The 16,995-nt window shown below is 25.0% G+C and overlaps 1 protein-coding gene across 3 annotated transcripts in view; it reads left to right on the top strand.

The window, feature by feature from the left end:
* The window catches only part of LOC100200840 (uncharacterized), a 117,594-nt gene that overhangs the window by 81,583 nt on the left and 19,016 nt on the right, over nucleotides 1-16,995 (top strand). For all 3 annotated transcript variants that reach the window (XM_065787928.1, XM_065787929.1, XM_065787927.1), the window contains exons 38-49: nucleotides 69-479; nucleotides 638-763; nucleotides 889-1,169; nucleotides 1,979-2,137; nucleotides 2,465-2,638; nucleotides 6,096-6,572; nucleotides 12,143-12,331; nucleotides 13,039-13,213; nucleotides 13,312-13,469; nucleotides 13,639-13,776; nucleotides 15,440-15,645; nucleotides 15,974-16,305. In XM_065787928.1, coding sequence (XP_065644000.1) covers nucleotides 69-479; nucleotides 638-763; nucleotides 889-1,169; nucleotides 1,979-2,137; nucleotides 2,465-2,638; nucleotides 6,096-6,572; nucleotides 12,143-12,331; nucleotides 13,039-13,213; nucleotides 13,312-13,469; nucleotides 13,639-13,776; nucleotides 15,440-15,645; nucleotides 15,974-16,305 — 2,826 coding nt within the window. The remainder of the gene's footprint in view (nucleotides 1-68; nucleotides 480-637; nucleotides 764-888; nucleotides 1,170-1,978; nucleotides 2,138-2,464; nucleotides 2,639-6,095; nucleotides 6,573-12,142; nucleotides 12,332-13,038; nucleotides 13,214-13,311; nucleotides 13,470-13,638; nucleotides 13,777-15,439; nucleotides 15,646-15,973; nucleotides 16,306-16,995) is intronic.

The raw sequence follows: 16,995 nt of genomic DNA, 5'->3' as shown, positions 1-16,995 counted from the left end.
TTTTTTTTATTGCTTGCTTTTATTACTGCCATTAGTACTGCCATTAGTATGAAATAATTTTTTGCCAGGTACTGCCAACTATGAACAGAATCTTTGCCCTGTTGGCCATTTTTGCTCCTCAGCTACAGTATCTCCAGAACCTTGCCCACCCGGAACATTTTTAAGTTCATCTGGTGCTGTTTCTATAAGTGATTGTGTTAATTGTCCACCGGGACATTATTGTCCTGCAGCAGGATCTGTAATTTCTATACCATGCACAAATGGTACCTTTTGTCCTAATTCTACAGTGCATCCAACTTTATGCGAAGCTGGATTCTATTGTCCTGGTGCCATGGAAAAAGTGTCTTGCCCAAGTGGCTTTTATTGTCCTATTGCATCTGAATCTCCAATTCCTTGTCCACAAGGGCATTACTGTCCTAGTGTAGATGAATGTTTAACAAAAGCTCCTGGCTCAATAGCACCACTGTTTTGTCCTTTGGGTATATGTTTCCTTCTTTTGATATTTTTTATTGTAAAATGTTATTTTTAAAAATGGCTTTTCTTAAATATAACTAATAAATTTCATTTATTTCCTGTTTGTTTTTTATTTTTCATTTGTTAATTGTAAGTATTTTTTCAAATTATATTATTTTTAAAGGATTTCATGAAAAAGTGAGTGCACTTAGAAAAAGTTTCAATGATACATGCCAAAAGTGTCCGCCAGGAACATATGGCAATGGAATTAATTGTATCATTTGTAAACCTGGTGTAATATGCTTAGAAGGTAAGATTTTATTGTTATAACTTTTATTAAATCTAATTTGCTAAATATTTCATAAAAATGAAAATTTTAAAAACTTAAAAAATAATTAAACAAATTTAAAAACTTTTTTTTATAAATAATTTTAGGTTCAATAAGCGATGACCCTAATTTGATATCAGATAAAACTTATCGCTGTCCACCCGGCTACTATTGTCATGCTGGTGAAAAAATACCTCGCCCATGCCCAAAAGGCACTTTTAATGAGTATGAGTTAGGAACCAGCATCTCAAATTGTACTTTATGTCCTCTTCATCATTATAATGACCTTCTCGCTCAGAATAAATGTAGATCTTGTGGTAGTGTTGCAAAGCAACCTTTTAAAGGAAAAGAAAAATGCTTGTGCGAGGGATTACATCGAGTTTTTATTGTAAGACATTTTTAGTTGATGATTTATTTTAATTTAACAGATAAAAAAATGCCTTATTAAAAACATTCTTGTATTTTTTAAGGTAGTTTTATTACATTAAATCATGCTAAAATAAATATATGAAAAATAAGTATATATAATAAAAGTATGTATGAAAAATAAGGATAATTATAAGTATGCAAAAAGGTGTATATATATATATATATATATATATATATATATATATTAAAAAGAATAAATTACTTAATTGCTGGTTTTTGGGTAAGGTAAGGTAATATTTTTTTGAATCCAGGTCATTACAACATTAAAGAGAAATAAAAAATTAATATTCTTTTATTCTGGTTTAAATGTTTCATGAGCTTTTTTGTTACTCTATGCTGGTTCATCAGTTGTGGCTAATACTCGGGAATGCTCTCACAATTTAAGTTTGACAAGTTGAGCTGCTTTGTTCAGATAATTTAATACTTTATACTAATTTATCTACTTTAAGTAGTATTTTAATTTCATGAGACAAATTAATAAGACTAAATAATGTGTCTTATTAAATCATATGGTTAGAAAAACAAAACAAATCAAGTGTATTGTTGTATTTTATGCTTTTTTTTAATCTTTCAACTATTCTTACTTTTTTTTTTAAAGTCTCTAAAGTAATATGTTTAAATAATTGGTACTAAGAAATGCAAAGTAAAGGAGGACCATTGTAAAGTTTTAAATAGTTATATCTATCTATATAAAAGGCAAATGAAGAGACAAACTCAATAAAATAGTTGTCAAATAAAAAAGATCTTTAGCAAATTTTAATATTTTAGAAAAGTGATCAAACATGTGTTTGCGAAAATGGTTATGAGACAGAAGGATATGGTATAGACTGCTTAAAAAAGCTTTATGATATTTGTGAGGAAGGAGAATGGAGAAACCAAGATGGAAAATGTTTGGATGAAAAAAGCTGGAATAAATATTGTAGTAATGTAAGTTTATTATAAAATTTAAAATAATAGAAAAAATAAGTAAACAAATAATAAATGTGAACTAATATTAAATAATAACATTATATAAATGTTATATAAATATTTTATTTTGAATTGAAACCATATTAATATTAATTATTATTATATAGTTTTTATAATTATTGCATTTTTTTTATAAATATAGTAATAATTTTGTTATATATTGTAATAATTTTGTTATAAATATAGCATGTATAATGTAATATTGTAATTGAATTTATAGATGTGATAAAAACAATTAATTTGATAATTTTATTTCTTAATGATTTTTTGATTTATTTACTAAAGTTATGTAAAGAAAAGTTTGTTGGATTGAATAGAGAGCTTGGATTATGTTTGTGTAAAGTTGATGACCTAGAGACAATATGTAATCAAGAATGTCGCATTGCACAACATAATAGGCTGCAATATGTTTGTACGCATCCAATCAAGATAAGAATCAATTTTGAAAATAAAACCAATGTGAGCTTTTATACGTATTGTATTTTGTGTTTTGAATATTATGTACGTGACTGCCTGAAGTCTATTAGTTCTTAGTTAATTTGACTTTTCACATTATTTAAAATAATATCATATAATTTATACATGCATATATATATTTATACATGCATATATATATTTATACATGCATATATATATTTATACATGCATATATATATATATATATATATATATATATATATATATATATATATATATATATATATATATAATATAATATATGTATATGCATAATATATATATATATATATATATATATATATATATATATATATATATAATATAATATAATATATGTATTTATAAATTTGTGTATATAAATATATATATATATATATATATATATATATATATATATATATATATATATATATATTTATGTACATATATACATTTTTCCACCCTGATATTTAAAAATAATAGTTATCTAAACAATAATAGTTTTAAACTTTTTAATAATAGTTTCATTATTCTTTTTTTTTTCAATGAGTCTAATCTTTTAGGTATGTTTTAATAAGTAAGGAGGTTCATTTAACCTGTGTTTTTAATTAATTTAACCATTGTTTTTAAACATTTAATCAATGGGTGTTGCATGTTGTTATTAACTTTGACTAAATTGTCTAAAAGTTGGCTAGTCAAAGGTTGAAATTAGTAGACTTTGAAAAAATCAAATAGTCGATTTAATCAACTATGGATTTCCTATTAATCTACTAAAACTCAATTTAGTCGAATAATAATCTTAAGATACTTTTTATTCAATTTAATTTTTTCAATCTTTAATTTATGTTTTTTCATTTGATAACAATACATGTACTAGTATAACTTTTACTGTATACATTTTACAGTATAAACTTTACTGGTTACTAGTTATTTATAGTATTACTTTTACACGCTATCTTTTTCTTTGCTATCTTAAGTTATATCTAATTCACAGCATGTTAGCAATATCTATACCTAATTAAGTTTTTGGCTATGTATTTTATTTATTTATTTTTTTTCCTTTACTCTATGCTTATGATTTTGTAAATTCTTTCATACAGGGCCATTCCAAACTGATTCGGGGCCCTGTGGCAAATGTAAATTGTGGCGCTTTAAAATCTAAATGTCATTTATGCGATCACATTGTAAATATGACTGTATAGATTTCTTTATATTTATCAAGTATTTGAGACTAAATACTTGCTAAATTTAGTGTAAATCATTGGGGCTTTAAATAAAAAATAAACTGTCCCATCCTCAAGTGGCCCTGCCCACATATTGTTTAATTATCCATTATTAGTTAAATGATATGATGAAAAAATAAAAACCAAATAAAAGTACATTATTATTTTTATCACAACATATATTTTTTTTAATTTACGCCCATATTTTGACTAAATTGGTTTCAAAAATGTTGATTTTAAAAATGTATTCGTTGATTTTTGTTTACTTTTAGAAACCAGTCAATTTAGTCAAAAGTCAAATTATTTAAAAGTCATGACAAAACTAGTTTAATCCTTTGGTAAATGAAAGACAACACTTCAGTAAAGCTCTATTGTTAATATAAAGTTTAAAAAAATTAATTTATTAACAATACTGATTATACACTTCACTTTTAAAAAGTTATTTTTGAAATGTGTTCTTGAAATTCTTCTTGAGAAGAAGGTTCTTGAAATGTGTTATTTAAATTCTTCTTGAGATAAGTTATGCTTTTGAAATGTGTTCTTGAGATAAAGTTATGCTTTTGAAATGTGTTCTTGAGATAAAGTTATGCTTTTGAAATGTGTTCTTGAAATAAAGTTATGCTTTTGAAATGTGTTCTTGAGATAAAGTTATGCTTTTGAAATGTGTTCTTGAGATAAAGTTATGCTGTGTTCTTGAAGTGTGTTATTGTAATTCCAATTTTTTTATTTTCATTAATTTTATTTGCAGTGAATTGCAAATATTTTATTTATTTACAGTCATATTAATTTGTTATTATTAATATTAAAAAGCCTAATTTCCATGTTAACTTTTTACATATATCTAATTTGATTGGCCAGTAAATTAAAAAGAATGTGTAACACTTAGTCCACTAGAAACTAAAAATATAAATCTAATTGAGATATAATTGAATTATACAATTCTTTATTGGTTGTCATTTATAGACAAGTCAACCATAAAAACTTCAACAACCAATTTTTATTTATATTTTTATCAATAGTAGTTACTACACCACTGTAATAATATACAACAGTAACTGTAACAATATGTAACAGTAACAGCAAGAATATACAACAGTAGCAATATACCACAGTAACAACAATAATATGTAATAATAACAGTAACAATGTACAACAGTAACAATATACAACCCAGTTTTTTCTCTTTTTTTTGGAGAATCAAAAGCATTTAGTTTTATCATTTTTGCCATTTAAGTATCTGTAGTATATATAACGGGTAAAATAGCATATACGATGACATGTTTAATAGCATATATAGCATTTATAAAGTTGTTAAAACATATAATTTAAATAAAATAATGTAATATATATATATATATATATATATATATATATATATATATATATATATATATATATATATATATATTACATTATTTTATTTATAATATATATATATATATATAATAATGTAATATATATATATAAAGAGAGCAAAATTTAAAAACAACTTTACATTTAAAAGAATGAACACTTTGAAAAAAATGTAGCACTTTAAAGAAGAAAAAACCTGTAAAACAGAATTGTAATTTTAAAGAAATGTGATTTGTTGTTGGTATGACAGCTTTTTTTTTTTTTATTTCTTTTTAATTTTAAATAATGAAGTACTATAAATATATTAGGAATTCAATATTTAAAATCAAAATTAAAAAAATTGGAAGATACAACCAGTTTATGATTGTATCTTCTGATTTTAGATTTGAAAATATTTTAATTTTATTTATTTTTTTTAATAGTAGTTGATATTTTATATTTAAAAAAGTAAAATCAAAAATTAATTGACACAATGTTGAGTTTTATATATATATATATATATATATATATATATATATATATATATATATATATATATATATATATATATATATATATATATATATATATATATATATATATATATATATATATAAATATATATATATACACATATATATATATGTATATATATATATATATATATATATATATATATATATATATATATATATATATATATATATATATATATATATATATATATATATTATGAATATATATATATATATATATATATATATATATATATATATATATATATATATATATATATATATATATATATATATATATATATATATATATGTATACACACACCCCAATTTATTTTTATTGTTATAATTTGTAATATAATTTTAAAAAGTAATTTTTACTTAATACCAACAAATTTTGTTTATTAGTATGAAGTGCAGCAAGAAAAATTTTTGAATGCTCCAAATTTTAAATCAGTTTTTTCAACTGATAAATGTTTTTCACTTGATGGTAGTGTTCATTCTATACCTTTTATAAGATCTGGTAGTTCAGGTTTTCTTGGAGTTTATAACCCTCCAGCAGAGTTCTTGAAGCAAGCATTTGAAAAATCAACAGATATTCGCAAGCGCAGATCTATTTCAGAACCTAATTTGATTGGTATAAATAATCCAGTAGTGTGTATTCATCTCAATGATGTAATCATTTTTGGTGTGTCCGAAAAGTACTTTCCACAATATGACGAGATCAATTTATTTAATACAAATCCAAGTTTTGATTATGTTGCTTTTAAAAATTTAGCTCAACAGCTTCAGCATTCAGATAGCATTCCAAATGTTTTTGCATTCCGATTTCAAACTGAAGGTGTTTATGTTTTTAAGATGAGTTCATTAAGTGATCATAAAATGGTAAGAAATACTTTTTTTGTTTACAATAAATGCAAAATATTTTTTTAAATATATATTTTTTTAATTTTCATTTAACTTACTCAGTTTATATATGACTATCGATTTTGTATAAGTTTTATAAATTTATAAATATTATTTTCAAAATTTCTTTCAGTTACATTAACAGTTACTTCAATATTTTTTCATTAAGTTTACGCTTAATTTTAGTTTACGAGGTTACACACTTAGTTTTAGTTTCCATGGTTACACACTTGTGTGATTAATATGATTTACCTTAATATCATCTAATCTACATGACTATTGATATATATATACTGATATTATTTGTACGTGATGCTTACGATCACAAACTCTAAGTTGATTGGTTATGATACATGACAAAGCCGCTGCCATTTGTAACTAGCTTAGTTTACAAAAAGGTCTCATAATAATCTAAAAATTATTCAACTTTAACGAGTTTAATGAAATTTATAAAGAAGCATCAAGATTAGGTATTATTTGATAAAAAAAATCTATTAAATAATAAATGTAATAAAATAAATTATTTTAAATGTGGTAGTGGTGTAGTGGTAGAGCACTCGCTTCATAAGCAAAAGTTTCGAGTTTGATCCCCACCCTGTCCCTGGTAGTACTGCGCTCAACTTGTTTCTCAGTGCAGCTTCCTTGTTTGTCAAAGGTTGTGTTTTGGAGTTATAGAGTTAACCATGATTAAAGTAGCCTCCTCAACTTTAGTAGCTTTCTCGGACTTAGGGAGGTGAATAAACATTAAAAAAAAACTTAAAATGTTGAAGTTTTCAATTCCTATTAATTATATTATTTAATCCCATCAACTTGGTTCTTAAAAATAAGGTAATTTTTCTTGGTTCTTAAAAATAAGGTAATTTCAATTTATTTTCTCTGATTTTTTTTTTAGCTATGCAAGCGGCCATTACGCCTCTGTACAAATATTTTGTTTTTAAAATCACTAAGTCATTGTCTAAAAAAAAATTTAGTTTTTTGGTTTACTTAATTTAAACAGGAATTGAGATACAAAAATATTGCTTTTTAAATTTTTTTTTTTTTTTTTTTTTCCATTTACAATTATTTTTTGTATATTAAACATTCTTATAGATTTGAACCCAAATGTTTTTAGCTTTTTGAAATTGTTTCCCAATGTTTTGAAATGATCTTGTGTTATTCCAATATTTAAAAATGTCTTTTAATTTATATCCGCTATACATAGATCTTTTTTTTTTTAATTAAACAAAAAGCTTCTTGAAAAACTAATCTATTCTAAAGTTTCTAAATATATATATATATATATTTATATATATATATATATATATATATATATATATATATATATATATATATATATATATATATATATATATATATATATATATATATATATATATATATACATATATATATATATATATATGTGTATATGGTAACAAAAGAAAAACTATCCAGGTAACAAAAGAAAAACTATTCAAACTAAGATGTTTTACTCATCATCATATTTATTATTTAAATTTTGACAAAAATTTTAAAAAAAATTTTCTTTAACACAGAAGGCCTTTCATATAAAATCTTCAGCTGTGTATGAGATATACAAAACTAAAAAAACTCTTTATATTGAACTTCCTATAAAAAAATTTTTAAAAAAGGAAGTAATTAAGGTTTATATAAAGAACTATAATTAACAAAATTATAGCATAACTTGATACTAGTTGGTAAGGAAAATTTTAAAAGTAATGTGAAAATAATTACTTCCTGTTTATATGTTCATTGTATCATGTCCCTGTTTATGTAGGTGAGCTTCATAAATAAGAAGTAAATTCTCATTTGAGAGTTTTAACATCAGAAATAATTTAAAAAAAGGTTCATTTTTATGGCAATTGAAAACATGCTGATCAAATTTATCTGAACCAATATTTGTTCTGCATGTGTAGATGTGTAGATTAGTTCTTAACCTTAGGTTATTAGTTTTACCAATGTATGTTGTTTTTCCATCGCATCCATTACATGATAGAAAATAAATAATATTTTTTGAATTACATGATATTGAAGTTTTAATGTACCATACTTTACCAGATGATGTGGTAAAATGGTTAACAAACTGAAGATACATTGAACATAACTTACAACGTTTTGATATGCATTTTAAAACCTTGCATTCATCGTTAATAAAAACTGGTTTCTTATTAAAACTTGATGTACTAATGTGTTTTAAAATATTTTTTGGTTGGCGTTGTGATAGTACAATAGAAGTGTTTTCAAAAACTGATTTTAATTTATTGTCTAAAACAGATAGTTTCAAAATACCATGTAGAGTAGTTATATATATATATATATATATATATATATATATATATATATATATATATATATATATATATATATATATATATATATATATATATATATATATATATTATTTCTAAATATATAAATATTCTAAAAAATCTTTTTTCTATTTTATTAGTTTAAGTTAGTTTCAATTTGATTATTGATTAAAACATTCAACATGTCATGCATTATTAATTATAATTTACTGACTTAGTTGACTTGAGTATAACTTGACTTGATAAGAACTTACTTGACTTAGATACTTATTGAGTCCTCTATGTCTTTTCAGATTAATATTGATACTAGATTAATACTGATCTCTCATAAAATATTCAAAATCCAATGCAAAGTTAGCATCTGGTTAGCTTCTCTTTATTTTACTCACCATTGTCTTACTCCTGGATCTATTGTCTACCACTATAAAGCTCTTATTCATCAAGTAGTGTTGTCATAAGTGACCTCTTTTTTAAAGGAAATCCGAAAATGTTGTTAAACTTGCTCTAGGCACAAAGCTTGAGTCTGTGTCACATGGAAAGATTGCATCTCTTTCTCTTTTTTACAAATACTATCATGGTTGCTGCTTGAACCAGCTATCATTGCTTTTTCCATCTAACCAAAACTTAATCTTGTGTGACTCATCATTAACTGATTCAGATCCTTTTACTGTAACTGTTTCTTCATGCTCTAAGAAATTTTTTTTCTAGTTTTTTCCCTCGAACTTCTGTTCTTTGGAATTCTTTCCTGTCTTCATGTTTTCCTGACTCATCTTACAGTTTTATTTTTTGTTTTTTCTTCTGTCTATTGTCTTTCCCAGTTTAAACTTTTTCCTGACATTTTTGTAGTCTTCTGTTAATTTCTCTTTAACTCTTTGTTTTCTGTTAACTCCCAACTTAATTAGCAATTGCTTACAGCCTTGGGAGTGTTTAAAAACTGAAAAAAAATTAGAAAAACTTTTGATATTATTCAATTTGTTTGTGGTGTTTTTATTAACTTACAAAAAACTTATGGTATTGATAGTTATAGCATTTTAATTTATATTCTATATGTCTATTTGCTAATTGTTATATTATAAATTTTTTTATATTTCATCATGTCATTTTATAATTAATAGCACTGTGCAACAAAATAAAAAAATAGTTCTGGAACTTGAACAACAGAATGTATCTTTTATTATATATAATTTTCTGCATAGAAGAGTTTTTTCTGGGAATTTCTAAAATTCCGGAAATTCATTAAAATTTCCTTTAAAGTTTCCAAAAATTTCTAAGTGTTTTTTGCTATTGATTTGTAAAAAAATTTTCATAAATCAATAGTAAAAAATACTCTGAAATTTTCAAAGAATTTTAAGTGTATTTTTGGATTTCCAGAAATTCTTGTAAAAAGAACTCATCTGTGTTTCTGATTAGAGGGATACCTTTGGAATGTCTCGAGCATATCCAGTGAAGTTATTCCAGTCTGAAAGTTTAGTCCTACTATATAATATTTGAATAAAAAGGTCAGAAAGTTAATGTTTCTTTCAGTCAATTAGCTAGTCACTGTCTTGATTTTTTCTTGCAAAAGTGGGAAAGTGGTTGTTTTTTTTGTGTGTGTGTGCAGAAAGGAATTTTTTTTTTGTGTTTCTGCAGAGGGAGAGCAGAACTGATGTCCCTCTGCATAAACCAAAAGAAATCACCCATCATAGCTGGACTATATTTCCCTTAATATCACTGTTCTTTCACTGAAATATTCTGCTGAAAACATTCTCCGTGCTTGTCACTTACATCACCTAAATTTTCAGGAAAGAAATCAATATGAGAATGCAGGAAATGCATCTTAAAAGATACATTTGCTCCAATGGCTTTATAGTTTGTTTCTCATAAGTTTTTTGACAAGTTCTCTGTAGTTGTCCAATTTTCTGTTTCTAAGAAACCCATCAATGACGACCTTAAATGAGTTCCAAGCTGTCTGTTACAAATCAGTCAGCTGTAATGTAAACATGGATTCATTCGTTATAACATGTCTAATTTGAGATCCTATAAAAGCTCCTTCTATAATTTTGGCATCACTCATCCTTTGAAGAGGTGAAAGGTAGATTTTGTCTGGCTGTGTTAGTAGACTGTGCTTTACATCGTGCTGTATTAGTATCTACTACACTGCTTCTGTGAATAATGCTGCTTACAAGCACGGTTGTCCCACAAGCACAGGAAGAGCAGTACTTTTGTGTAACCACTTTACCCATCACTAGTCCAATAACTTTAAAGTCAGCAATATTCCATAAGAATCTCCTATAGTTGATTAACTCAAAAAAAATTTCTATGCTCTTATGTGATTCTTTCATATCTGCAGCATAGAATATTGGCACTTATAGCTTTAAGTTGCTATTGTGAAGAAAAATTGCCTTAAGGCTTGTTTTCGAGACATCTATAAACAGACGCCATTCATGAAAATATAATTGATTACAAAAGTTGTAATTAAATATAACTCAAAACCCTGACTTGGTAGAAATGTTATAACTAAATGTTTAAAATCAGCAATATTAATATATATAAAGTCACATACATCTCATAAGTTGCAGAAATTGTGTTCTACAGTGCTATTTGAAAAGTATTATATTAAAGTATTATAAGTAGTTAAAGTCACTTTCATAATAAGCAATATCCAACTATATAAATCAACTTAAAAAAAAATATTTTTGATATATTTTAAGTAATAATAGTTCTTCTATGGTATTAAGTCTTATAAATTTTCTACCCTATATTATATGTTACATATTAAATAGATGTTCTTTATGTTCTTGAGACATTTATGTCACATTTAAGTATAAAAAAAAAGTTTTACCTTAAGACTTTATTCTCTAAGGTTGTCATACAAATCTTATGAAAATGAATGTCATGAAAAAATGGCTGAATAACAGATTTTATCAGATATTTTATAGTTGTTTTTTTTTTAATTTGTTGTTTTGCATAATATCTGTTGTTCTGCAGAATACCAATATCTTTTCAGCCTATTACACTGCCAAATACTACCAAAGCAGTTATTAATTTTGCAAATTAGTTATTGCAAATGGTTAATTGTATGAAAGAAGTAGATTAAATATATGTGAATGGTTACTTTAGGGCTTATTTTACTTCAGAAATCTTTTCTTCAAAAATACAGAAAATGTCTTCAGACATTTTCTGTATAGGTTAAAACTTGTGCTCAATTTTTTTTAAGTATTTCTATTGCAAATTCACAATATCTTGTTTACAAATTTTTAGTATATCAGAGTGATGGGTGTTGGATCACAGTGTGTTGAGGATGGCCCATTTTTTCCATCCACCCCTCGAAGTATTATCCAAAATGGAATTGCATTCAATAGCATGATCTTAATAAAACCAAATTGGCTTGTTATAGGCTTGTTGTTAAGTGGTGGCTTGCTTTTAGTGGTCATATTTGTATTAGCACTGGTGAGTAGTTTATTTCTTTTTCTTTTTTGTATTTGTTTTAGTTAATTTGTCTTTGCATATAACTAAATTTTAAAATTTGTTGTAATTATTGAATACTCTGTAATTATGTGGTTGATTGTAATTAATTTGAATAATATATAAATTTAATCCGATTGATTGTAAATAGTTTGTAATTATATGTGGTTGATTGTAAATAGTTTGTAATTATATGTGGTTGGTTGTAAATAGTTTGTAATTACATGTGGTTGGTTGTAAATAGTTTGTAGTTATATGTGGTTGGTTGTAAATAGTTTGTAATTATATGTGGTTGGTTGTAAATAGTTTGTAATTATATGTGGTTGGTTGTAAATAATTAGAGTAATATTTTAATTAAAAAAAATTTATAGATGAATGGATAGTGATTGAAATCTCAAATGAATGGATTTTGGAAATAGTTAATGGGCAAATATAAAAAAAATATTAAAATGATGTTTATCAACATTTCAATGAATAAAATAATTTAAAAAACCAAAGTTTTTAATAGTACTAGCTTTATTATTTAGATAATACGAGCTTGTATAACCTATAATATACTATGCCAAAAACACTGTTGCAAGGTGTACCTAAACAAGTGATTTTAATATGTTTAAATAATATGTATATAAATATAAAATTTTTATATATAAATGTTTTCATGTAACATTAAATTTTTTTCTTTTAATATTTAGTTTCTTTTTAAAACATACGGTTGGAAAAAGATACTTTATCTTGACTCTAAAAATAGACAAAAAGCATTAGTTTATAACTTCAATAATTATTCATCTAAAGGGGCTGCTATAAATGCTCAGAAAAAGTATAATAATGCAATGGATAGTTTTCAGTTCAACATTTCAGATGTAACAGGTTCAGATTATTTTAATTAATGTAGTATTACTATAAATTAATTTTGTTAAAAATTATTAATTTTTTTATCTGAAATAATTTTTCAAATATTTTTAAAGCAAAAGTTGAATCAATAGAATCAACCTCTAAAAATGATGTTTACTGGGATTACGATCATCAGATTGATATGGATATGTTTAACACAAAAAAATATTACGCAACATTGGCAAATCAGACTTGTGAAGTAACTGCTGAGCTTGCAAAACAGAAAAATCAGGTTTAAACACACACATACACACACACACACACACACACACACACACACACACACACACACACACACACACACACATGCACACACACACACACACACACACACACACACACACACACACACACACACACACATATGCACACACTTTCTTCTATAAATATTTATATTCTAGGTCAAACAGTTATATGGTATGTTTTGTAACCAAACTAATTCTCTGAAGCAAATGTGGGCTGATAAAATGAATGTCAATGTTAGTGATATCTTAGCAACATCATCAGATTTAGAGTCTTACGAGTTACTAAGGCAACAGGTAAGTAACCTAAAATATTTTATTTTCGTTATTATTTAGAGAAGATTACAAACAACTATTATTTTTAGCTCCAGTTTTTTATTTTAGAATCATGGTAATCACATAATTATATTTACATAGTCAGGGCTTAATAAAATGTAGGAATGCTTGCTGAGAATAATTGTTTTGTTTTCTTTTGCAGTGGTCATACAATGTAGTACATTCTAATAAATTATATTGAAGTTGTACATCCTGTTTTATCTTTTTCTGTTTTCCATAACAGTGCACACAGAGCTTTGATATAGCCACTACCAAGTACCACTCACACAAATATAATAGTTTCATTCTCAGTATTTTATTTATTTTGTTTTAATGCAATGCATTACAAAAACAAAAATTAACGATGTGAAGAGAATATTGTACATCTTATTAAATTATTAAATTATTTTATTAAATTGTTTCTTATTGTTTAGCTCATTTTTTTTTTAATGCTTTTTTTGCTTTTTGTAACTCTGCTCTAATGCTAAATTAAATCATATTTGATAATTTACACAGTTCCTAAACACATTTGCACAACTTTTAAACACATTTAGATATCAGATTAATAATTTAGAAATAAAAGTGTTAAGGAATTATCATGTTAAATTGTTTTGGAATAAAACTCTTAAATAATTTCATTTATTCAATCCAAAAAGCATCTGGACCAATGTTAAACTTCTTCTTTTGTAATACCTAAAACTGTTTGGACAATAATCAACTTCTTAAGTTTTGGTCCACACATCAGCATGTTGCAGCAGACTTTTTTTTCCTAATAAAGAATTTGTTGCTGCTTTGTGTTGTTTTTTTGTTGTTGTTTTTTTTTTTTTTTGTTAAAAATTTTGTACTCTTAACTTGAACATAATTGGCTTACAACATTTGTATTAGTATGCATATGATTACATTTGCATTAGTATGCACATAATAACATTTGCATTAGTGTAAATATGATAACATTTGCAGTAGTATACACATAATAGCATTTGCAAGTACAAGTAGCAGGCAATTATGTTTGTTTGCATCAGTACAAGAAGAAATTACAACTTGGACAGTAACAATTATCATGCTTAAAGTATTGTATAAAATTTTTATTATTCAATCTTTATATGATCTATAGGATTTCAACTTTATTAGCCTACCCAAAGTTGAGAGGGTTCATTACAGTTGGAGAGGCTACAAATTGTTATTATTATCAATATTATTATTATTGTTATTATTATTATTATTATTATTTACTTACTATATATTTCCAAATGATTGATCTTAGCATAGCTGCTTGATTTTTTTTATATATACTAGCATGATTTTTGTGGATGATTACAGTAGTCATGTTTTTTTATGTACAATTGTTAGTATGATTTGTGACAATTTAATTGGATGAAAGCATGATTTATGACAATTTAATTGGATGATTAGTTTGAATATATGTTTGTTGACAGAATCTTTATTTTGAGATTTGAGTTGTAATCTAGATGTTTGAAAAATCTATTTTGAGATCATAAACAAAAACATTTTTCAAAAATCTGAAAAGGTCTTTAAAAAGGACCTATCAGGTGTTTGAGAGCTATTCTTTAAGAATAAGTTCTACTCATTAAGAGTTTGGATCTTTGGAATATAATCTAAAATTAAATTTAAATTGAATCTTTAGCTGGAAGATGAATTAAAACGACGTAAAGATCTTGGTTCTATGTATCATAATGTTTTAAAAAAACAAGATGACATTTTGAAGCAAGAAGAAGCTGCTCGTGAAAGACATCAGGTTTTATTTATGTGTGCTATCAATGAAATTCAACGTTTGATAAATGAGTGGCATAATCGAAAAGAAGATTCTGATGATCAAGATCTTTTCAAACAGTATGTTTTTCTATCTTTTCATTTTTAATCAGTTGTTAATAATTCATTCGATCTATTTTATTAGTTGTTTAAATTTCAAAGTTTATTAATGAGTTATAATGTAAATTCTGGTTTGCATTTTATTGGCCATGTATATTGCAAATTCTTTATATTGAGTCTGCATTTTATTGGCCAGAAAAGTACATTGTCTATATCATATTTGTTTTTTATGTGCATTTATTATTGTTCATTTGTTGTTTTTATAGTTAAAGACAATCATCTCATACTTTCAGTTTGCAATAGATTTTATTTTGACTTTTTTTATATATTTTTTTGAAATTTATTTTAGACTAAAAAGTCACATTGATATTGTAACTGCCAATCTTAGTACTGATATATCTATTGAAGCTACGAGAAGAGGTGCATTTGGTATAGTATCTCAGAATATGGGTGCAATTATTCTAGATTGGGTAGGAAATGCTGTACAGAGAGATCAAATTTTTAACAGTGATGATTCATTTATTGAGAGCAATCAATTAGTGACACTTGATCAAAAAACTGGTTTGTTAATACCCAATCAAAAAAATGTGAGCATGCTATTAGCAGATGGTATTACAAGTGTAGATGTTCCGAAAGGTTTTTTTTTGCATCCTGTTACATGGAGGGTTTACCCAATTGAAGGTTGATATTATGTATATATATATATATATATTTAATATATGTATATGTGTGTGTGCGTGCATGCGTGTGTGTGTGTATGTGTGTGTGTGTTTATATATATATATATATATATATATATATATATATATATATATATATATATAATTTTTTAATTGACTTCTGTTCTATTTTCTTATCAACCTAACTGTTATTCATAATTATTTCTTTAATTTATATGTTAGTTTGACAATTTCCCATAAAATGTTGGATAAAATTATTTACGATGACCAGTTTAGTCACATTAAAAGCCTTTTTAAATAATTTGATAAAACCTAAAAGTAAATATAAATAGAAATGGGTTAAAAAGCAGTAAGCAAAGCAACAAAGTTACAAATAACAGGTATGAAGGCTCAATGATTAGTAACAAGAAATAGCAAGAAAATTAAAAAAGTCAGAGAATTGTGTCAGCTATACTCTAAAGACATTTAAAACAACAGGTGGCAAAAACTACTGAACACAAAAATAAGAGCCAATCCAATGTTAAGTTATTGTGAACTCACCGACGCTTTTAACGAAAACCGTGAAAAATGTATTTTGTCAAATAGAGTTAAAAACATTTTATTAAGTAAAAATATTGGTGTCTATGTGGCTGTTAGAAAACCTATTTTGACAAGCCAGAGATTGGCTCACAAGATTTAGATGGTATAAGGA

This window comes from Hydra vulgaris, chromosome 01 (genome assembly GCF_038396675.1).
Source record: "Hydra vulgaris chromosome 01, alternate assembly HydraT2T_AEP".
NCBI classification, from domain to species: Eukaryota; Metazoa; Cnidaria; class Hydrozoa; order Anthoathecata; family Hydridae; genus Hydra; species Hydra vulgaris.
This window is presented reverse-complemented; position numbering and strand designations above follow the sequence as displayed.